We start from the raw sequence: 24,318 nt of genomic DNA, 5'->3' as shown, positions 1-24,318 counted from the left end.
TCACAATGTTTTTTGTTTCAAAATAGACTGCTGTGCAATTACTGAAGCCTGGTTTGTAGACATTTTGTATTCTTGTCCAGAGCCTTGAGGAGGGGAAGGTAATGGAGTTTCTGGAGTTGCTGGAAAAGAATTCAGAAAGAATTGTGTATTTTTAAATTCTGGCCTATTCCGCATACGTATATATATACTACTGCCCCAAATGGATGTTCTTCTACATTTGGCATGCTCTGTAAATAGGACATTATCACAATTTCTCAGCTTATTAAAGATTGTTCATGTGAAACCGATGATATATCAGAATGGTGCTGAATTGTTAAAATTAGATTAAATTCAAGTCAAAGTATCTTATTTAACATTGTTTATAAATACCTGTTTTTAATGTACAATTACTTTAATATAAGAATGATAATGAAATAACCCTATGAGCACTGACAGGTCACCATTTTAATTAATATTTTAAACTGTAACTTTGAGATGTTATGTTAGAAGGCTAACTTGCAATTACTTACAAATCTGTTCTGCATGTACAGGAGCAGACATTGAACTTATGAGGATAGTTTGGCCAGTTAATGGATCTTGGGCTAAGTGAGGATGTACTGGATGATGCAGATGACTGGCATCATTAGAAGTACCTGCAAAAATAACATGAGCACATAGCAATTCAAAAGAGCATGTTGTTGCCAGCAATTTATACTGCAATAATTACATTTCTGTAGAGCAAATATTTTGATTGGCAATTTGAATAATTTCTTCTGGGTATTCATTAAACAATTTAACCAGACTTGAACCACATTAAGCACTACGTTTATTTGCACTGTTTTGACTGCAGTAACAGTGGATTTATTGAAATATTTGTAAGGGTTCTGCAATCTACATAAGGAATCTGCTCCCAGTATAACAACCAGCGCAACTAAGTAAAGGCAACAGGTGATAGTGGTAGGCACCTCTCTTCTGAGAGGTGCAAAAGCACCTATTAGCTGACCTGAAGCACTCTTTAGAGAGGTGTGATGCTTACTGGGCATTTGTATCAGGGAAATTAAGTCATCAGGAGACTACCAAGCCTAGTTCAGTCCACTGACTATTATCCACTGTTTTTTTTTTCATGTGGGCACCAGTGATAGCAGTGATAGAAGCAGTTGAAGGAGTATCAAGAAAGATTACAGAGCCCTGGGAGTCACAGTAAGGGACTCAAAAGCAGGTAGTTTTTAATCAATCTTTGCAGTCAAAGGAAAGAGGTTTGAAAGGGCCAGTCAAATCTGGCAAATCAACAAATGGTAACAGGGCTGGTGTCACAGACAGGGACTTGGCTACTTAGACCATGAGATTCACCTTGACAAACCTGGTCTGCTAAGAGATAATGAGATTCATCTGCCAGAGGAGAGGAGAGCATCTTTGTTTGCAGGCTAGACAGAAGTGAAGAGGGGTTTATACTAGGAAGGGGGAGGAGAGGGGAGAGTTACAGAGGCAACCCAGACAACAAAATAAGGCTCAAGTCGACATACCTCCAGCAAATGCATGTAGTCAAGGTGTCTACAAGATATAACTATGGGGGGTTCTCCTGCACCTCTCACGGGTTATTGGCATGTTTGGATACCTCTTTAAAGTGCCTGTGCACCAATGCACATAGCATAGGGAATAAACAGGAAGAATTAGAGATCTGTGTGTGGTTGCAGGGCTTTGATCTCATTGCAATTACAGAAATATGTTGGGATAGCTCACATGACTGGAATATTGTCATGGATGGCTACATGTTTTTTAAGAAAGACAGGCCAGGAAGGTTAAGTGGTGGAAGTTGGTAGATTTGCTCTTTATGTAAGACAGCAACTGGAATGTATGGTGCATCTACCTCAGGGTGGATGATGAACGAGTCAAGAGCTTATGGGTAAGGATAAAAGGGCAGTCTAATGTGAGTGAAACTGTTGCGGGTGTTTACTACAGGCCACCTAAACAGGAAGTTGATGAGGCCTTCCACAGACAGCTGGAAGTAGCCTCATAATTGCAGGCCCTGGTTCTCATGGGGGACTTCAACCACCCTGACATCTGCTGGAAAGACAACACAGTTAGGCACAAACAGTCCAGGAGGTTCCTGCAAAGCACTGACAACAACTTTTTTATACAATTGGAGGGTAGATGAGACAGCGAGGAGAGGTGTGCTGCTGGACCTTGTACTAACAAACAAAGGACTGGTTGGAGAAGTAAAAGTTGGCAGCAGACTTGGCTGCAGTGACCGTGAGATAGTCGAGTTCAGGATCCTGCATGGAGGAAGCAGGGAATTAAGTAGGATTTCAACGCTGGACTTCAGAAGAGCAAACTTTGGCCTCTTCAGGGGCCTACTTGGAGGAATCCCATGGATTAGGGCCCCAGAAATGAAGGGGCGGGGGTGGGGAGGGGGTGTCCAAGAGAGATGTTTTTTATTCAAGCATCACTTCCTCCAGCCTTAAGATTGGTGCATCTCTATAAGTAAGAAGTCAAACAAAGGGGGTAAGAGACCTGCATGGATAAGCAAGGAGCCCCTGGAAGAACTCAAACAGAAGAATGAAGTACATGGAATGTGGAAAAAGCAGTAAGCCACATGGGAGAAACACCGGAATGTTGTCAGAATATGCAGGGATGCAACAAAGAAGGCTAGGATCCATGTGGAATTAAATCTGGCAAGGGATGTCAAGGACAACATGAAGGGCTTCTTCAAATACATCAGAGAGGAAGACTAGGGAAAATGTGGGTCTGCTGCTGAATGGGGTGGATGTCCTTGTGACAAAGGATACAGAGAAGGAAGAATTACTGAATGCTTTCTTTGCTTCAGACTTTACTGCTAAAGCCAGCCCTCAGGAATCCCAGGCCCTGGAGACAAAGAAAAAGTCTAGAGAAAGAATGACTTTCCATTGGTTGAAGAGGATCAGGTTAAAGATCATTTAAATTAACCTTATACCCACAAATCCATGGGCCCGGTTGGGATGCATCCACAAGTGCTGAGGGTGCTGGTGGATGTTATTGCTAAGCCACTCTCCATCATCTTTGAAAAGTCATGGAGAACAGGGGAGGTGCTTGAGGACTGAAAGAAAGCCCATGTCACCCCAGTCTTCAAAAAGGGCAAGAAGGAGGACCCACAAAACTACAGGCCAGTCAGCCTCAGCTCCATCCCTGCAAAGGTGATGGAACAGTTCATCCTGGATGTCATCTCTAAGTAGGTGGAGGAAAAGAAGGTGATCAGGAGTAGTCAGCATGGATTCACCAAGGGGAAATCATGCATAACTTACCTGATAGACTTCTATGACAGAATGACTGGTTGGGTAGATGAGGCGAGAGCAGTGGATGTTGTCTACCTTGACTTCAGCAAGGCTTTCGGTACTATCTCCCACAACATCCTCATAGGCAAGCTCAGGAAACATGGGACAGATGAGGAGACATTGTGGAGGACTGAGAACATGGATGGATGGCAGAGCTCAGAGGGTTGTGATCAGTGGCGCTGAGTCTAGTTGGAGACCTGTAGCTAATGGTGTCTCACAGGAGTCAGTACTGCATCCACTCTTGTTCAACTTATTTATCAATGATGCGGATGAATGGATAGAGTGAGTGTATCCTCAGCATGTTTGCTGGTGATACAAAACTGGGAGGAGTGGCTGACTCACCAGAGGGCTGTGCTGCCATTCAGAGAGACCTGGACACACTGGAGAGGTGGACTGACAAGAACCTCATGAAGTTCAGCAAGGGAAAGTGCAAAGTCTGGCACCTGGGGAAGGACAACTCCAGACACCAGTACAAGCTGGGGTCTGATCTGCTGGAAAGCAGCTCTGCAGAGAAGAGCCCAGGAGTCCTGGCAGACAAGCTAACCATGAGCCAGCGGTGTGCTCTTTTGGACGAGAAGGCCAATGGTATCCTGGGGTGCATTAGGAAGAGTTGCCAGCAGGTTGAGAGAAGTAATCTTCTCATTCTACTCAGCCCTGGTGAAGCCACATCTGGAGTACTGTATCCAGTTCTGAGCTCCCCAGTACAAGAGGGTTATGGAGCTCCTGGAGAGAGTCCAGCAGAGAGCTACAAATATGATTAGGGGACTGGAGCATCGTTCTTATGAGGAAAGGCTGAGGAAGCTGGGCCTATTTAGCTTGGAGAATAGAAGGCAGAGAGGGGATTTTATCAATCTATATAAATATCTTAAGAGAGGGTGTCAAGATGATGGGGCCAGTCTCTTTTTGGTGGTGCCCAATGATAGAATGAGAAGCAACGGGCACAAACTGAATCACAGGATGTTCCATCTGAATATGAGGAAACATGTCTTCACAGTGAGGATGAGTGAGCAGTAGAACACGCTGCCCAGAGAGGTTGAGGGGGATAGGTGATACCTTTCCAGGAGATATTCAAAACCCTCCTGGACATGATTCTGTGTAACGTGCTCTAGGGCACCCTGCTTGAGACTGGGATGTTGGACTAGATGATCTCCAGAAGTCCCTTCCAACCTCAAATATTCTGTGATTCTGTGATTCTGTGAATTCTATGTTTAGATATCGAGCAATGACTGAGAAAAACACAGTAAAATCAGGTTGTAGGACTGAGGGAACAACATGAGCGGCCAAGTCTTTAGCCAACAATTATATGACCCAAAGCTCAGTCATTGTGGCAGTAGTCACAGTGCTCGCTTACATCATGATTCCCTCAACATCCCTGTATGCTGAGTTCAACGGAACAAAACATGGTAAATTTGAGATGTTGTTATCTTACCTCCCAGTAACATTTCCTGAAGCAAACTGTCAATTTTAACCATTCCAAATAGTTTAACCAACTGTATTTGCTCAATCATTTGCCAAGTGATGCTCTGGAGTGTAGGCAGTAGGAGCAGAAGTTCTCCAAATCTTCCTCGGGAGTCATATTGACGGTCATTGATATAATCCTCTAAACTTATTTGGACTTGGAACCGCATGTTCTTAATCTTTACTGGATTACTCAAGCCCTTTGCATCTGAAAAAACAAAACAAAACAAAACAAAACATGAGCACTTGCTACATGAACAAAGATTGGTTTCAATATAATCTGAACAAAATTAATAATTGGCAATAATTCTGAAATATTTTCAAAGATGTACCTGGGTCAAAAAACACAATTGCTTTCAAGCAAGCATACTCATTGTCATCTATTTGAATTTCCTGGAAGGGTCGAACTAGTTCATCTAGAATCCGATTTGCCACTCGACTGATCTCTACTTCTGTACTGTTGCGATGGATTATGTAATTGTTACCTTGGAGAGAAAGAATACCAACATGTTGATTGATACAAAGATTTAGATGTAACATAATAAATGAAGAACATTTTCAAAAGTATACTTCATTTTGCTTAATCAAATTGTTTTTTGTTTGTTTTTTGTTTGTTTTTTTATTCAATAGCTCTCCATTATATCATACAAAACTGTTAAATTACAGCTCTCACCTAGTAAATAAACTGTGTGGATGAATATGCCAACATGTGTAGTTACGGTTTAGTCTACAGGACTAAGGTGGAAATTTGAATACATGAACATGGAGGAAGTAGGCCTTTATACAAAAGATAAATATAATGTAAATCAATCTAAAAATTCTTCCTCCTCCATTACAATAACATATCCCAAGCTGAATGATCAGGATTTGTCCATGGACAAAGAAAACTTCTTTCAGAGAAGGCACCAGGAATGCTTCTTTATCCAACAGGTGCTCCTGTTATTCCTAATAAAATGTAGAAGCATCAGAAAATTTTCAGTAAAGAACCAATTTTCTCTGCTCTTATCATTTTAAATTTTGATATTGGGTAAGTGACCATTTTGATATCTTCTTTCAACTTCTGTACAGAAATCATCTAACATAAGTAATGAGAACAGTGGGAAAACCACAGAACTTCCAGCAGCCACAAAGCAGTTTTTGAAAGAAAAGCTGATGATTATATCACAAGAGATCCATGCCAAAATGACTCATAAACTATATAGGCATCTACTTCTAGGCATCGGAAATAAGCCTTAGAGCCTCAAATTGTTTCTTCTTTTTGTATATATGCTGATTCTGGTGATGCTGACTATAATTTTCTGCTTATTTTCTCATTATTTGTCCTTATTACTTATTAATCCTAATAAAACTGTAAATATCTCATTTTTATTTCATTAATTTTGTCAGTAAAACTGCAGCTAGAGAAAGAAGCTACATCAAGGAAGTCATTTGTATAGTTTCTAATTTGAAAATATCACTGGTGCCAATAATATCTCCAGAGCAATCTCCACTAATATCTTTCTGTTGCTTTAATGTTATGGTATGTGTGAAAGTAAATGCAAGCTGATTTAGAGCAATGAAAAGGCAGTCTCAAAGAGAGCAAGTAGCAGAAAACTTTCTTGTACCACAACACTGATGAGTCCTTATTCTTCATAGTCTTGACACACATCAACATTCCAATAAGACGTACACACCTTCTCACAAAACAGCCAAAGCACTGCATGTATTCAGTGAGACCATTTTGGCAGGGTGCACTTGAGACTGGCAGAGTACTGTGTCAGACAATGCTAACATGTCATAATCCAGGTCATTATGCACACAGGCACACATCTCATCATATGACTGTGCTTCTCTGTTGTGTGAATGAATGGAAGACATGCTTCCACCATGTGACAATGTCCCTTTAGCCATGGTCTCTTTATATAACTCAGAAAAGGTGTCATTTACAGTGACCAACAATAAGTTTGTCTCATGATTTGTTACACATGCGACACTCCTCAGCATGTCATGGATGTACCTGTCTCTCACATGACAGGGGACAAAAGGATTGCTCTTTACATGATGAAAATGTGACGACTGTCAAGGCAGCAGTGAAAGACCTCTTGGGAAAGATAGTTGCAGGGAACAGGCCATTCACTTTTCTAGCCTGTAAGATCTCTGTCTAAAGAGCTCTCAGGGAAGTACCAGATAAACAGTTTTCATGAAAACTGAAATGACTCCTCTCTTTAAGAGGCTCCTCTCTTAAATGGTTTCTTATGTGTTTTTGTTGTTGTGTTGTTTTGTTTTGTTTGTTTGTTTGTTTTGCTTATTTTTAATGGAACAAAGATGCCAGGAAGATTGCTAATATAAGGAAACAATTTGCTAGGAACTCTCTGAATTGTTTCTCATATCTGATTTTTATTGATGTTAATTCACACAAAAAATGTCCTGCTTTTGCTGAAACAGGGCATGTGACATTATGTCTTTAATAGCTGTTTAGCATTCACAGAATGTATAGCTTTAATTGTGCCAGAACAGTTGTCCCACTCATGTGATTATATGGTTGCTAGTGTACTATAACATCATCATTATTAATTGAAATAAAATCAATATTTACCTAAAAGTAAAATGTCCTTATACCCCATAGACCGTTTTGCTGCTCCAAGCAACAGGTGTTCCCCAGCATGTGCTCTTAACAGGGCAACCTTAAAAAAAAAAAAGAAAAAAGAAAAAAGAAAACCACAGCAGATTCATTAGAAAATAAAGCAAAACTTCTAAACAGGGGAAAAGAAATGAGGATGCATATTACCACAGGTACATTCAGCTATAGGTACTGTTAAGATTCCAAGGTACAATGTAAACTAATTGAAAAAAACTTCCATTTTGTAGCACTGAATTAATAATGCACTATAATTAAATTGTTATACTTTGTCACTTCTAATGGTTGGTCTAGATTTTAAACTTACAGCTCTGCAGAATACTTCTCAATAAATACTGTACGTGCATTTATTTCTGAGTGTTTATTTCATTATCAAATTTTACTCTGGAATTGTAAGTTGGTACTAAAGACTCCAGTGGGTTGAAATGAACGATGGTGGTAAATTCTGCGGTATTGCTCTTTCATTTTTGTCACGTTGAACCAAAAATTTATGTTGTACTTAAAAGAGCTTTTTTCCCCAACACAGCCAGATATGCTAAAATATCTGCTACAGTCATCAACAAAGAAACCTGATTCATACCAGGAAGGCAATTCAAAATGTGATCATTAGTTTACTCTTTGTCACCTATTTACTCTCCTTTTTAATGTCTGCTTGAAGCACTGACCTCCATTTCCTCACAGAATTTCTGTCTTTGCAAGCAATTGTTTTCTTATGAACCCAACTTAATACTTTATGGGTGACATAAAGGAACACAGCACCTAGGAATACTCAATGTGTTAAGACTCGTCAGATTCTCAGTAGAGTTAACTTATCCACATTGACATGCTCCATGGTTTGACTCCAAGATCAGGAATCATTTGTCCCAAACTAGATGGTTTACTTGATAAATAAATGCACAATGCCTGATAGAAAGAGGTTATCACAAATGAAAATGTGACATTCGTTTTAACTCCCAATACCTTTGTCATTGTTTTTCTAACGTACTTAAAGTTCAGGAATATTTCCCAGACGTACTCTTTGAGTAGCGCAAGGGTGTTTTCAGCCTTAAGTTATCTCTTATCTTTCCAAGCAATATATTTTTTTCTTTTTAAGAAAGCCAGTAACTTTTTAATGATCCCTGATCCTTTCATACCATATTCTTTCATGCCATCTAAACAAGTTAAAAGCAGCAATATTTATTGCTTGATTTTGTTGCCCTTATGGAACCATTGTATTTAAAGATCTAACATTATTTTTCTCCCTCTTTTACATGAACAGATTTTTAACTTATTTCAGTACTTTGAGTATGTGCACACATATTATGTGTGTTTACTAAAGCATCAAGATCCTACTTTGGAGGGAATCTTCTGTCGCCTGAAACAACTCCATATACCTGAGAAAGAGTATACCAGCAAATGAGCTCAGTTTGAGTTTCAAACCCAAGGATGATCTAACCCTCTTCATGGGACTTTATTAAAAACTGAAAAACTGAAGAGGCAAAAAGAAGACCTTCTCAATGCCACTTCCCAGAGGCATTTTCAAGGTGAATTAAATGTCAGTGGACTGGAATCAGGAGATCCTGAGCCATGAATTAACCTTCTACCCTGGCGGCCAGTGACAGGACCACCTACTGCAACATGAAGACGCTTGTTCTAAGTGTGCCAGCATGGTTAACTCTGAAAACCACTAAACATTACATTACAGATTGTGTATTACAGATGTGATGATAGGTCAGACGTCTGTCACATAAAAACCCTGAAGAACCCATCAAGGTTTAATGATTTTTTCCCCACACCCTTGTTATATACAATATAATTTGAGTACATTATATCATACGAAAGATTACTTGCTATAGAATGACATCAATACGTGTTTGGCAATTACTCAAGATTCTGATGACTTATTTTTTTTGTAAGGAAAACCTGCTTCATTAAATAGCAGGATGACTTAAACCATATTATAATGAAAGATGGACACAAAACACTTTGCAAGATCAGAAAAAAAAGTTCTTTTTTTACAAGATTATTTTTTTTCATTTTTACATTCAGCTTGGTATCTCCTTGCAAAACAATGCAGAAAGCACAAAATACTGAAGGATGTATTGGTTTGCTGAAGACTTGATTTCTTCTTTTAAAAGGCTGAAGTCATATAAATTTCCTCTATTTTTGTGGTGGTAATGTTATAAAACTTAAAAAATAAAAGGGGGGGGGGTGGGTGGGAGAGGTGGATCTAATACCCAACTCTATTTGATCAGAAAAAAAAATTACTGTTTACTCATAAAATCTAAATATCACAGAAATGACACAACAGTAATTAAAGTTCTCTCTTTGGTCTCCTCTTGTACCTGGTCATCCAATGGTAATTCACAGAAGCCTGGAATATATTTAGCCCATTCCACCAGGACCAAAAGTTGTTGCTTCATAGATTCACAGACATCACTAATACCAGCAATTTTCTTAGCATTTATGTCAGTGCTTGCACCAGGACTGGAGACTGAGATCTGGACATATTGAAAGAAAAAAATAATAATGTTGAATTTCATATAATTGCATTTATATGACAGGTTAACAGCATATTTTAAAAAAAAGACAGCAGTTATCACATACTCTTGAGACATTCCTTGACTATGTAGACCAATAACTGCCAACAATAAATTATAATTTTTCTCATTATTAGCAGTGTATATTAAAGTATATTTAAAATTACACTATTCATATCATGATACAATATCGTCTTATTCCAAAGCATCATTTTTAAAGATACTAAAGCTTTCTTTTCTTTGTCTATAGATGGGAGAGTTTTGTTTTGCTTTTTTTTGTTGTTGTTGCTTTGTTTTGTTTTGTTGTTGTTGCTTCTTTTTTTCCTCTAAAATGGTTATCACTTACCTCATTTTAGAAAAATGAAAGAGCTCATAGAGACAATAACATTAAGGGCAAAGAAAAAGAGAGATAAAGAGGGAGGAGAGGAGAGGAGAGGAGAGGAGAGGAGAGGAGAGGAGAGGAGAGGAGAGGAGAGGAGAGGAGAGGAGAGGAGAGGAGAGGAGAGGAGAGGAGAGGAGAGGAGAGGAGAGGAGAGGAGAGGAGAGGAGAGGAGAGGAGAGGAGAGGGGAGGGGAGGGGAGGGGAGGGGAGGGGAAGGGAATACTGTATGAGACCTATGAATCTGAGTTTCACCTTCCATTTTACTTAAGAAAGCATCCTCAGGAAATCCGGTGATTTGGTTATAGCTGCTGCTCCCACCCCAGTCCCAAGATGAGAAAAGATTGCTTGATTTTTTATACAGCTACAAATTTCAGGATGCTGGATGCTATTTAGGTTGACTCCTACCATATTCCCCTCATTTGCAGATCCATGTTAAATCCCCCATTGGGATCCATGGTAAAATCCCATTTTACTTGGGTGGTCAAAGGGAGTTGCACTTCTGAACTAAAGCCCAGCACTTCCTACATAATTCAGTAGCCCAAAACCTTGAAAACAGCTTAGACAGTAATGGCAGTTAACCGTCTGAACATTACTTCTCAGGGGAATACAGCAGCCAGGCAGGTGAAAAAATCCTCAGACATAATTCAAAGGCTATCATGTAGGAAAAACATTAGAGACATTGTCTCTTTGTAGGCAGACCATTTGTGAAATCCCTGCTGTAATCATGAGTCCATTTCTGGCATCTGTTCTACAAAAACAAAGTTGAAAACACTGAATATCATTCAGGTAAGAACTACCAGTGTCATTCAATCTAGAAAACCCACAGTACAGTAAGAGAATAAAGAAATTCAACATATTTCATTTTTTTTTCCAGAAAAGTAAGAGGAGTCTTGATCATGATTCAAAAATACCTACACAGAAAAAAAAAGTTTTGATAGCAGGATACTCTCTGATCTACAAGAAAAAGACATTACTATCCACCAACCAGTTGGTGGGAAGGACCAACAAAGAGGGACAAGAACAGGCAGTTTAAATCATTAGACTTATCGACCCATGAACCTGATACAATCTCCATCCTTTGATATCTTTTAATCAAAGTGATGCAACTTTATAAATTATACCTTCTAGGAAAAAATATGGGCTGTGTGCTGAAATTACTTCGTGAACTTCTGTTGGGGATTCATAATGAACTCCTAGGTTTGCATCTCTTTACAAGGACATGAAGCTGTGAACTTTCCTTTTTCTATTTCTTCATTGCTTTGACCTGCCCTTCATTTCTGGGGTTCAACATGGGAGTCATCAACTTGATGAACATGACAATATAACACTATATCCCTATCATCCTGAGAAGCATCAGTGACTCATATCTTTACTGATATGAGAATCTACCATGTCCCTTTCGCAATTACATGAGCCAGAAAGCTTCTCCTGTACCTGTGAGAAAAAAATTTTACTTGGACAATTTGCCCTCGTGAGGGGTATTAGGGGACAAGGCAATTTATTTTCTCCATTTTAATATGAAAATTAAAAAATGGAAGAATGCTATCTTCTTCCTCATTTTCAAAGCTGAAGGACTTAGCCAATTATTTGTGACACTACCACAATTTCCAAGTCTCTTCTCAGGACTGAACTCATCTTACAGACCCGTTTGATTGAGGAGAAAAAAGAAAAAAAAAAAAAGAAAAAAAAAAGAAAAAAAAAAAAGGACTTGAAGGATTTCACTTTTCCATCATGTTAATGTCACCTCTTGGTCTTTGAGGTGACTTTCATATATATCTTCATATGTGCTTGGCTTATTGGGAGAAATTCTCTTCTACTACAACATACCAAATAAGTATAATACATTCATATGTATGCACAAGGTGATGTTTTGGGACAAGAATCTAACAGCTGAAAAGAAGTTTGTGGCAGAAAAGACTGAGGACATGATTCTGTTTAAGACAGCTCTTATTGCTGAACTGCAGGCGTTGGCTGGAAATGATTAAGGGAGTAACACACACACAAAGCACCATAAGCAAGTTCAAAGAATTACTAAGGAGGTAAAAATAGATATATTTTTCATACTGTATACTATGAAATGTACGAAGGTACATTACGTTCATCTAGTCTGCCAAGACATGCAATATGTGCCAAAGCCTATCACCCAGTAATTCCTGCATCAATTCTTTAAAGACAGTTTCACCCTAAGAGAGACGCTGATAAAGGATGAGATTACAAAACATTTCGGGATGTATAAATCATTCAGCATGAAATCATAAAGGTGGCAGTTAAATTCTAAGTTAGTAAGAGGTGCAAGAATGCAGAATCAATGACCATGATTTATCTGAGTTGCAGAAAAGGACTGGAGACTGTTCCAGTCAGTAATTGATTGAACATGAAAAAAAAAAAAAAAAAAAAAGGAAAATTAAGTTCAGATGAGACAAAGAAAATTTAAAAGCGAGATGTGAATAGACTACAGTTGGAACACTTCTGTTTGCCGTATTTATAATGTCTAAGGATATTAAAAATGGGATTTTCAAAAGAACCTAAGGAAATGAGTGTCCACACTCCTTTGAAATGTAATGGCTTTGGACAAATTTTCCCTAATGTTTCATGAGAAAGCCAGTCTCAAGGATAGATAGATGCCACAAGCTGCCTGAGACAGAAACTGATTTAAAAGCAGTGAGAACCATAAAGCTTTATTAAGAAAGGCGCCTAGGACATATTGTCCTGGACAAAGTAGAATTTTTTTATTGACTTTGCTTTAAGAAGGTATTCTATTGCTGATTCTTTCATTGGTAAGTTGAAGCTGGGTGCATTTTGCAAGTAGGAGAAAAAATAATCTTCATTTAACACAATGAGAAACTGAAAGCATGTAACTATTGCATAAACGTTCTTAAAGTCAGGAAATAATTTTATGGTAGATCTCAATACCTGACGGGAGAGTGTCTCAGCTTGTGACAGTGTGCTAATAGATGGAATGTTGCAGCCATCAAAATTGTTTCTTCTTGTACTTATTCTGTCCCGTTCATTTTGTACAGCTGGAAGAAAATAATTGTCTCATTTATTAACTTGTAGACATTACCACACAATATCATTTCAGAGGTTTACTAGATAAGCATAAGAATCAAAAGATATGACATTCAAAAAATACTTTCTGCTTTTAGTTCTGTGTAGTGAGGAAAGATGACAACACCTGTTCATGGTCCTTATCCATATAATGATGTTTGTCTGTAAAACTAAATATAACTAATTGCACCTAGATACTGAATTATTAGCATTTTTGTGACTGTCATTATTAAAGTTAAATATATATATATATTTCTTCCTTTGAACTTGAACATATTCTGTCATTTTGTTATTTTACCCACTTCAGTAAATGAGGCTTTATGACAATGGTAGAAATTGACATCTCTGGACTGCTGAATAGGTCAATAGGCACCACCACTGACAAAATGTCTGAGTGAGAGGAAGTCTGAAAGCCCTACTCTTGGTTTTCTGTGAAAAACCCTGAAACAGAATGAATGGCTAACTAAATCCTCTAGTACTGTAATTTGAGGGCTTAAATCTCATGTCCCTCAGTGAAAACGAATTCCTAGCCAGTTTACAGAGCATCAACTAAGTACAAATATATATATAATACATTAAAAAAGCAAGAAAAAAGTTCCAGGAAAGTAAGTTCTGTCTCATGGGGTGCCTAAAAAAGCCAGTTAAAAGGACTTTGGATAAGAAATCCTTAATTAGTACATGGAAGGCTCATGAAGCAATAAGGCTTACTTTTGAATTCAAGGAAGAAGAGAAAATAAAACTATCAATCAGATTTTTCTAAAACCCAGACCATGTCCAAGATTAGGCCAAGAAGGAAAAAAAAAAAAGAAGAAAAACAACAACAACAAAAAAGAATTATGCTGAACACATCTTTTCATTGAACAGAATCTTTTCATTGCACAAGGGATCTCATCATCTTTTAAGAGCAGTAGCTTTATTTCCAAAGATATGTTTGCTGTTTTGTGGGAAACAATCTGCATTACAGAATTTAGGAGTAGTACCAAAGGCTTCAATAAAAAAGAAAATACATAAATAAAAATTCCATACACTGAATAGTTTTCGGGGTTTATCTGAACAATGCACACAGTTTATTCCTGAGGTGTAGTAACTTTTTGCCAAGGACATTCAATGATGGGCCTTTTATTAAGGTCACAATAAGAAATGTTGTGCAGTGATAAACACAAAGTGCTAAATGTTTGTGCAGACGTGAAACAAACAAACAAAAATAACATTTTTTACAAGAATGGAGAATAAACATTCACTTTGGATCTCAGCAGCTTAAGTGCTACATAGTTAAAATAAGGTCAGCAATGATTGGTATTAGAAAAATAGTACGTTATTCTGACAATCACTAGTGAAAGTCACTAGCAGAGCACTTTGACAATCATAGGCAAATGATTCTATTTGCTCTTGTGTACGTATAATTTCTGACAGACTGGATTGTCTGTCTTCCTAAAACCTTTGTTCAGACTCCATCTGCATAAGTGGGAATATTTGCTCAAAGAGGGCTTGTATAGCCTCTACCCGCTGAAGCCCTTTTTCACTTTCACACTGAAAGAGAGATTTGCTGAAAACAAGCTGAGAATACATCATATAAACTATATTACAGTTACAATATAAGATTTAACCTGAAGGTGTACAGAGGTCTAAAACAGAATATGAGTAGTGAAATTTACAGTTTAGTCTTTTCAATTACTTTAGTACCAGGAGGCCATGAATAAATGTGGCTTGGACACAAGGAAAAATTAAAGTTCTATAGGTAGTGGGATCAGAGGAGGCAGAACAGTGTAAATGAGATTAAAAGTTTTGAATAGGATATATCTTTTCAGTTGATAAACATAAGTCAGCAGCATGCCTTGTGGTGGCATCCGCAAACCATGCACTGGGCTCACCAGTATATGGGAGACATTGGAAAACTGGGAGGTGCCCAGTGGAGGGCTATGGTAATGTAACCCACAGGCCATCCAAGGTGAAGCAGGGAGAGGTGTCTTTGTTTATATGGCAGAGGACCAAGGTGGAGGTGGAGGTGGAGGTGGGGGTCTAATTTCTGTAGAGAGATTCTTCTCAGATGCACAGTGAAAAGACAAGAGGTGATGGGCACTACACTAATTGCAATATAATACATTCCAGTTAGATATTAGGAAGAAAATCTTCATAATGTGGGTGGTCAAGCACTGGAAGAAGTTGCTGAGAGAGCCTGAGAAATCTCCACTACCGGGGACTGTCTAAACCTAGCCAGACAGGGTCCTTAGTAACCTGATGCAAGCTAGAAGTTAGCCCTGCTTTAAATGGGGGCCTGGACTTACAGATGTCCCTTCTGAGGTAAACTGTTCTTTAATTCCAGTTTTTGAATGTCTGTAAAGTTCTGCTTTTTGCAGAAGTTTTACAGCTGCTATGGACTTGAAAGTCTCCCATTTTCTTTTTTTTAGATTGATAATATATACCCAACATGTTACTGATTTTATTAATTAAAATTTCAGAAGATTAAACCATGCTCCACAGAAATTAGCAAACCCATTTCATACATTCTCAGCGCTACTCTATTTAGAATACTCCCATGCAGTTGCAAGGAAAAAATGCTTTTTATCTCCTGCCACAACTTGATCACTAGCAAAGAAATACTATGGTAGAAATACACACACACACAAAAAATATATATATATAATAATAATAAAAAAAATAATTCCCTCATATTAGGAAAGCTATGTCTAGACTAAAGCTAATATAGACTACTTACAGTACAAGAGAGCCATGTGCTCACCTTGCGGACTGGCCTTCAGGTAGACATACCATGTTACAAATAAAACAGGTTGCAAAGAGTATCACAGCAAACATAAATTTTGTGATGAAAGAACCATTTTAACTGCTTATTTGAACCAGATTAGGATGCCTTTTGCCTCTACATTATAACCGGTAGTGAAGCAACAGGCCCAACAACCTGGTACAAGAATTCTCTGATATTCTTACTGCCTTTCTTTCGCTATTGGTTCGTAGTGATCAAATCCTTCCACTTCCACAAGAAGATCACTGGGATACCCATGTTTCTTCTGCCATGGAGATGCCTAAATAACAATCTGCCCATATACACAAATGAGAACCCCAGTGAGGTTAGAAGTCTTTCTGATTATGGACACTCCACTGACAGTTACTGCTATTAATCTCATCAGTACTTTTTCTCCCATCCTAACAAAGCTTCCTCTCATTTAAATGTTTCAAACATCTAAAATTAAGTGAAAAACAAGTAAATTGGCACTGTAACTTCAGTAAGGTAGAAAACCTAGATGCGGATTTTATTATTCAAATTTGGTAAAAAAATAAAAATTTGAACTAAAATCTCATGCTTTGAACTTTCCCAGGCATACGTCTCAATGCTTAGAAATTAATAAATTTTGGTGCCAAGATTCATGGATTAAACAGTTTCAGATTCACTTTAAACCTATGATGTTTTCTAATGCCCAAAGTGTTAAAACTTCTTACCCACCTGAAAATTAGATGATGCATATGTCACCTCAGTATAAAAGCAATTCTCCGTCATTCAGGCACTAGAGCAGACTTTTCTATTGAATTATTCTGCTGTTATTATTTTTTTTAATTTTGATTAAATTTTAAAACACATTCAGATTATTTCTCTTGGTATATCAAATAATAAATGACTATATTACCTTCTTTTTTCATTCCTGCTCGAAAACACTTTTTTAAACGGCAATATCTGCATTGATTCCTTTTGTCCTTGTCAACAACGCATTGTCGATTGAATCTATCAGAGACAAAAAAAAAGGGTAAATATACAAAGCATTAACAAAGCACCACCTTGATTATGAAAACTAAATAATCTGTCCTGACAGAATAATGTCTATAACCACTTTTTTATATGTATTTTTTTCCCATTAGCCAGTCTTGAGAGGCCTTTCATACCTCCTTATTTTGTATGTGTGTGTGTGTGTGTATAAAGTGTGTATTGGAATGGACAAGTGTAAAAAAATTTGGAGTTATGTGCATCAATTACACCTCAGTTTACTTGTAAAATATGCCAGCAACTGCCTATATGGGGGCGGGGGGGGGGGGGAAGGATAGAAAACCTACTAATAGGAAAAAGATGGGACAATTGATGAAAATGTCAGCTGTTACAAGCATGGAGGAGCCCATACCTGCAAAACCAGTACCTTTGGCTGGCAAAGTTTACTTTTTCCAGGAGATACCAATGAACAAGGTACTTGCTGTGTCATTACAGATGACAACTTAAACAGGAAGTGTGAGGAAAAAAAACTGAATACCACAATAAAATAAAGACATGAGGTAACGCAGAGCATGACACTACAAGAAAGCTTACCTAGCTTTCTCATTCACCGTTACAGATAGATGTACTTACAGAGAATGGATATGAGGCATCCCCTCCTCTCCATTTGTTTTTGCCTTTTTGCTGTGCATGTGTTAGATAAATATATATATATGTTTTCCAGAGCTCCACTTGGAGTCAGTTATATCAGCTCTTGTCACACCACTTTGGAAGCATTTCTATGACATATCAGCATGATCTACCTATAAGGCAGATACTTCCTTATAAGAATGCTCAGTGTTCAAAGAAGAGCGGAGCAAACATTTCCAGCAACGAGGCTATAAATAAGTTTTCTTTTACTGATCTGTCTAAACTCACAGAGGACTCCACATATTCTGTGCATGACTTAAAACTGGCATATTACAGACTTGTGCATGCACAGAGAAATTCCTCAGATATGGTACATATACCTGCAATATGACAATTTGGGCAGCTAAGCATCCAAAAATTAGGAGATCGCGATTCATACTGACAGGGGAGAGGGGAGTAGAGAGGGGAATGGTCACTAAAAAGAGCGGTGTGTCACCAAAGTCGAAAGATATGTAGATGTGCTTGAACTGTCTTCAGAAGACTCATAAATCTTAGACTTTCTGTTCAGAAACTGCCTTCATAAGGAACAATTTTAAAAGGAAAAATTAAAAAACAGTTAAGAATCACACTTTCCATATTGCTAGTGAAAAGACAATAAAATAATTTTTATTTTTATTTTTTCTTTATTTTCAGGAGATCCCTTTCTGGACATGGTTCTGGTCAACCTGCTCTAGGTGGCCCTGGGGGGTTGGACCAGATGACCTCCAGAGGTCATCCAGAGGTCAACCTTGCAACCTTAACCATTCTGTGATTCTGTGATGCCTTTTATAACCATAAAAAGTAAGACAGCTCTTTAGTAATACAATGACATTTTTTTTCTAGTAGTGACAAGAATATAATTCATAGCAAAAAAAAAAAAAAAAAAAAAAAGCTAATATCAGAAAAATCTGCCTGGCTTTGATAATTAAGGTAGGACTTTCAAAAAGTGCTACCTTGATGGTCATTAAATTCCCTAGTAACCTTTCTTTTTATCATTTTGTTTACAAGTCCTACAGGTAAAAAAATAATAATAATAAAATGTATATATATCAATGAATCTGACTCCCTTATGAGAAATTAAACATTCATTTAACATGTTGTTTTTACAAGCATGTATGGTGTTACAGAAATTTCACCTCAGAGAAGCCATTTATAGATAGTCCAATTCAGTAGTCTTGAGTGGAAGGGTTTTTTTTTCCAAATTTTGAGAACATATCATCACTTACATACTCCATTAAAATGTTGTTTAGAATTCCTTCAGATAAAGCTGAAATACTCCTAAATAGTTCTGAAAATTCTGAAAAAGTCTGAAGTAATTTTTGGTACATTCATTAATTTGGTGCATTTAGAGGAACTTTTTAAATACCTGCATGTATAAACATGATTTTTCCGTATACTTCGTCTGAAGAATCCCTTGCATCCATCACAACTGGAAGCACCATAATGTTTTCCGGTTGCTCGGTCTCCACATATTGCACAGAGACTGCTGACTCCACTGTCAACAGCATTCATGTTGAGAGCTTCACCTGAACTATCTGAGGAGAGGCAAGAACAACATATGTAGTTATGGACAAGACTTTCAACAACGACCCCATGACAAATTTATACCTAAATTGTGGGGTTTTCGGGTCTTTTCTCTTTTAATTGACACTTACTATTTATTTACCACAGTATATATATCTGGTTGTCATTCTGATGAACACTTCCAAATTGATAGAGTCAGGTTAGCAGAATTTATGAAGCTCACAACAGAAATAATTTTATTCCAAACTCTATCCAATTGAAAGGGGTTAACAATTAAAGTGTAACTTTGTATGTATAATTACATATATATTCTAACATGATGAGTAACTTTGACACTGATCAGCGTTGCCTACTTAGCTGACGAAGATATCATATACCACTTCTCATAGTCACAAGTTATTGCCAGCTCCTATAATATAAAGAAACAATTGCATAAATTACATTTAAAAAAAAAAAAGTTTGTGCATAATAAATGATAAAATGCATGCTAAGATGACTTGGTTTTACTTCCTTGAACAAATTACCCAAAGGAAGACTTGTGTAGACTTTATAGTTGCATGAGAGATTATCTACGTATGATTAACATTTAGTCACTGAATGTGGTAAACAATAATGAAGAAATTTACCTTAAATCAGAATAGGCATATTTATTCTCTTTTGAGTCACAAGGATTAACAGACATGTTTTCTGAGTATGTTTCTAGTCTTATGAAAGGAAAACTGTTTGCAGTATGTCTTAAACATTTTTAGTTATTCAGTCAGAGAGGAAAGAGTTTCACAATACTTAGATATTCAAGCCTGCATTAAAAACTCAAGTACATCAGATCATGAAGAATGGACAGGTTGAAAAGTAAAACTATTGATATTGATAAATATCATTAGTCATGTCGTAGTGGATCCATCTGAAATGTATTATGCAAACGTATAATATAATTTTGCTTGTGTCCCAAGGATCTTAAAATTTAAATAGAATTCTTTAGACAAAGAGAGAAGCAGCACCAACTTTTCCTGCTTTACAGATATATGGTTGATAAGAATCAGATTATAAAATGCTCATAAAAAAAATAAAAAAGTAAATAATTCAGTTATGTGAAGAACTTATTTTAAAATTGGGTTTGTTATGACTGGAAAATTATTTTTAAAATGGTTTACAGAATAATTTAGCTGGAGAAATATAAAAGCTTTTTTTGCGAGTTATAATATATATATATAGTATATATAGTACATATACTATATGTATATGTTTATACAGAATAAAAATACAATATTTAACTTTAAATATTTCAAAACAATATAAGTTGTATCTCTTTGTGTGTGCATGTATATGTGCATATATATACACATATAGACATATACACATATATATAAAGAGAGAGATGGAGATACTTGTTTTCCTTGTTATTATTCTGAAACAAAATATCTGTGAAATTGACCTGATTTTGTAAAGTTCGCTGATTTCAATAGAACTGCATAATCTGTCTGAATGTGGACAGTTAACTTTCTCTGAATAGTTCTAATTAATTAAATTTCAAAAATACACGTATGAAAGTTCAGAAGAGACATTCTGTTCCAGACTAGCACTGTAGCTCAAAGTCAACCTTTTTGATAAATTCTATCATAAAGCACATAAGCTAAGTTCAAAGCAAATGCTAAACAGAAAAGGACTACATTTAATAACTAATAACTGTCAAACTTATCATTTACAGTGAATAATTTAACTAACTGTATCACCAACACATAATGCAACACAGCATAACCTCCCTAATCTGCTTTCCCATTCTATGTAACATTAACAGATCTGAAGGGTGCAATTCAGCAAAACACAAATGACCAATGAAATTACCCATATTGAAAGAAAAATCAGATAAATCATCTAAAAGTTACATAATCATTGTTGATAGCTTCAAAATCATTTTGGCAGTGAAGGTCTGTTTTTCTTCCTAAATCAATAACCAAATCTACTTTTCTGTTTACTAAGCTGGCTGTAAAGTAATACCAGAAATTCAAATAAAACTTCAAGCTCAACAACAAAAATTAACTTGGGCTCTCTATGGCAGAAATTTATATATGTAGGAAATGCAGGTGCTGAATATTTCCTGTAAATCACTAAATATTTGTTCTGCCCTTTAATACATATTATATTTCATGTATATTATATACACTATAATATATATACTATATCTATGAATTATGCTTTATTATACAGCTAAAACAAATTTTGAAATACATTAGAAGATTTGGAAAGTCATTTTAGTTTAGTTGAGTTTAATTCACCTGACACTTTTCTTCACTTTAATAGTCTGAAATTTCCTATTTTCCTGGTCAGTGCTAAAAGATGGCAGAATTAAATGGTGTGCTTCCTATTTCAAGCATAACTGACTGGTTCAATTTCTAAAAAAAATATTGCATTAAAAAATTCCACCTGAAGTAAAATGCTACATTAACCAAATGCCAATAGGTTTTCTCAGCTAAACTGTACCCTGTAGAAAGCCAACATAATTTAAAATAATCATTATCATTCACATATACACCTATCTAGATTAACATTTAAATAAGTAAAATATTAGTCCAATAATTAGAAATTAGGCATCAAGAAGCAGTAGGGTGTTTTTTTTTTGTTTGTTTGTTTGTTTTTCACAAGCCTCTGGATAATTTTGTCCTGTCCTTATGAATGTTATATACAAAATATACTTTCATGTCCAAATCGTCAATACTAGTTATTCATTTGTCCTACAATAAATAAAACAACTGCTGAATACACCATTTTCTTCCTTTGATTAACTGACTGATGACAGTACAGTTCAGTTAGTTTATTACATATAACCTCCCTTTTATTTTCCTTAATGTTAAAGAATTATAATATTATTAACTTAGAGTTAGCGATGAAGTGTAAAACAGCAGATCTGTAGTTTGAAAACAACTCCCAAAAGCTCCATTAATACAACATTTAGCTAACACCCTATAACATTACTAAACTTAACTTTTTCTGCTAACTGGCTTGATTTTGCATCATGAAACAGAACTCACCATTGCCATTATACAGAATCTGCATAGTTTCGAACTCCAGTGCAGTATACGTTGGATCTAAAACTTCACTGTAGTTTGCCATTTCCATGTCTAATATTGGGTCCGAGAGCCTCATCATTGAGTGCAAAAACAGTGAAAAAGCTGCTCAAATGTACAACCTTTCCATTCTGTTTCACAGTGATTGATAATCCAAAGTTAACTATAACCGTGTCTCTTGCGTGCTGCAATGGGAGGAGCTGGAAAACTGCTTCTGCATGCTATATTCTGTCTGCATTTTTTTTTTCTTTTATGATACAGTGCAACCCTTCTGATAATCTTGGAATGCTTTATGGAATAACCTTATCAGGAGTTGCACTAACTCCAGTTCTTCCGTGAACCCAAGTACATCCAGGAAGCTTCCTATCTCCTATGACCTTCTACACATTTTGTTGTTGATTTGCGCTGTAAAAGGTCCTAAACAAACCACACTTGCTCTGTGTAAAGAGACCAAAAGATTATATGCCATTTTGCTCTCTCTCTTCTCAACAGTAAAGAAGTGTGATATGATTATGGACTATCCTCAAGCCCCATATATTTATCATTATTTAAAAGACAGATATCTATTTCTACACTTGTTATTTATTTTTTATATATTAACAATATTTATTTATCATTAACAGTGACAACAAGCAGCTGTGTAGGTACACTTAACCAAGACCTCAAGCAACACAAATGCTACAGCAAGAAAGGAAACCTTAGAGATTCCCTCCATAACATCCTGTGCTGTTGTAATGGCAGCAGTGGATCTTGCACAATCTCAGGATATAATGACAGCATGTTGTTTTCAAGTAACATTCAGAGACACAAGAAAAAATATAATTCACCTTCTCTAAAAAGAAGGCAGAGATTTTAGGTAGGTCCACTGCTCATCAGCTGGTGCACATGGCATGTACAAAAAAAAAAAAAAGTTTCAAAATTCATCCTTCTAAATTCCCAGTCCTCATTATTACATGAGGCACAAATTGTCCTGTTTCCTTGTGGACACCCAGTGGATCCCAGCAGACACCACTGGCATAATTATGACAATAGGATTCTTAAAGAAGTGGCTATCCCAAAGCCATCCCCTTATCCATATCCAAATGAAGAGCATTTGGGATCATGTTCCTGATTGCACAAATTCTCTGCAAATTTTGGAGGGTGTCCATGGGGGCTATCCTTTTCAACCTACTGCTGTACTTCCTATATACTGCAGAAAATAAACAATAGTTGGCAAATCTATAAGATATTTAGCATTATGTTAAACAATTTCATGCCTACAAACATGAAATTCTATTCAGAAAGTGCCATTTCACACTTCTAGTGTACAGTTTCACTATCTTTGATTCTAAGTACTATTTTTTCCTTATTTTTAAAGCATATTAAGTTTCTTTGCAAATTTAGATCGATGAAAAGCAATTTTTTTATTGAAATCCCTTATTTGTTTAGGAAGTCACGATAGTTTCATCATGAGATAGACTCCTATTACACTCCAATGGTTCAGCTTGAAGTTTCTTCAATAGCAGAATTCATTGCAATGCACTATTTGCTACAAAACTATTTACTAGTTATATGACTGATTCATTGCATTAAATATGATACCTAAAATAATATACTAGTTTTTCATGTTAACCAGAATTATCTTTTGTTCCTCAGATTTCCTTAATTCCTTGATAAAATTTTCAATTAACAATCTCTGGCTTTTTCATACCAAGACTGTATGTTGCTCAAACAAAAATATTTTTATATAATTTTATATAAAATATCTTTTTATACAATTTTATATACTTTAATATATCATAAACGAGCTGTGTTTTATTTCAAAACTCCAAATCCAAAACCAGTTTGGCATACAAATAACTTTAAAATAAGAAAATGAATGTAAAATGGATGATATCACAAATGACATGATCAAATCCTGCTATTCCCTCCACTGTTAATAGAACTTCTTCAATGCTGCCAAAACAGGCCCCTCAGTGACTACTAAAGAGAGGGAATTAATTGACCCTTAGTGCTTCTGTAATATAAAAACTAATTTCAACTGATTTTTTTGATATGG

At 36.4% G+C, this 24,318-nt stretch overlaps 1 protein-coding gene across 1 annotated transcript; it reads right to left on the bottom strand.

Annotated features, from left to right (window-relative positions):
- Positions 1–22,362, bottom strand: HNF4G (hepatocyte nuclear factor 4 gamma). The gene is made up of 10 exons (XM_035563079.1): positions 22,245–22,362; positions 19,061–19,229; positions 16,952–17,046; positions 13,176–13,282; positions 9,687–9,842; positions 7,321–7,408; positions 5,078–5,230; positions 4,717–4,953; positions 510–632; positions 1–119 (listed from the first exon to the last, which is right to left on the bottom strand). The coding sequence occupies exons 1-10, from the start codon at positions 22,360–22,362 to the stop codon at positions 1–3; spliced, it is 1,365 nt and encodes a 454-aa protein (XP_035418972.1).
- Positions 22,363–24,318: the final 1,956 nt, after the last annotated feature.

The sequence above is a fragment of the Cygnus atratus genome, chromosome 2 (genome assembly GCF_013377495.2).
Source record: "Cygnus atratus isolate AKBS03 ecotype Queensland, Australia chromosome 2, CAtr_DNAZoo_HiC_assembly, whole genome shotgun sequence".
In the NCBI taxonomy this organism is placed as follows: Eukaryota; Metazoa; Chordata; class Aves; order Anseriformes; family Anatidae; genus Cygnus; species Cygnus atratus.
Note: the sequence above shows the minus strand (reverse complement) of the source record. Positions and strands in the feature narration are given on the sequence as shown.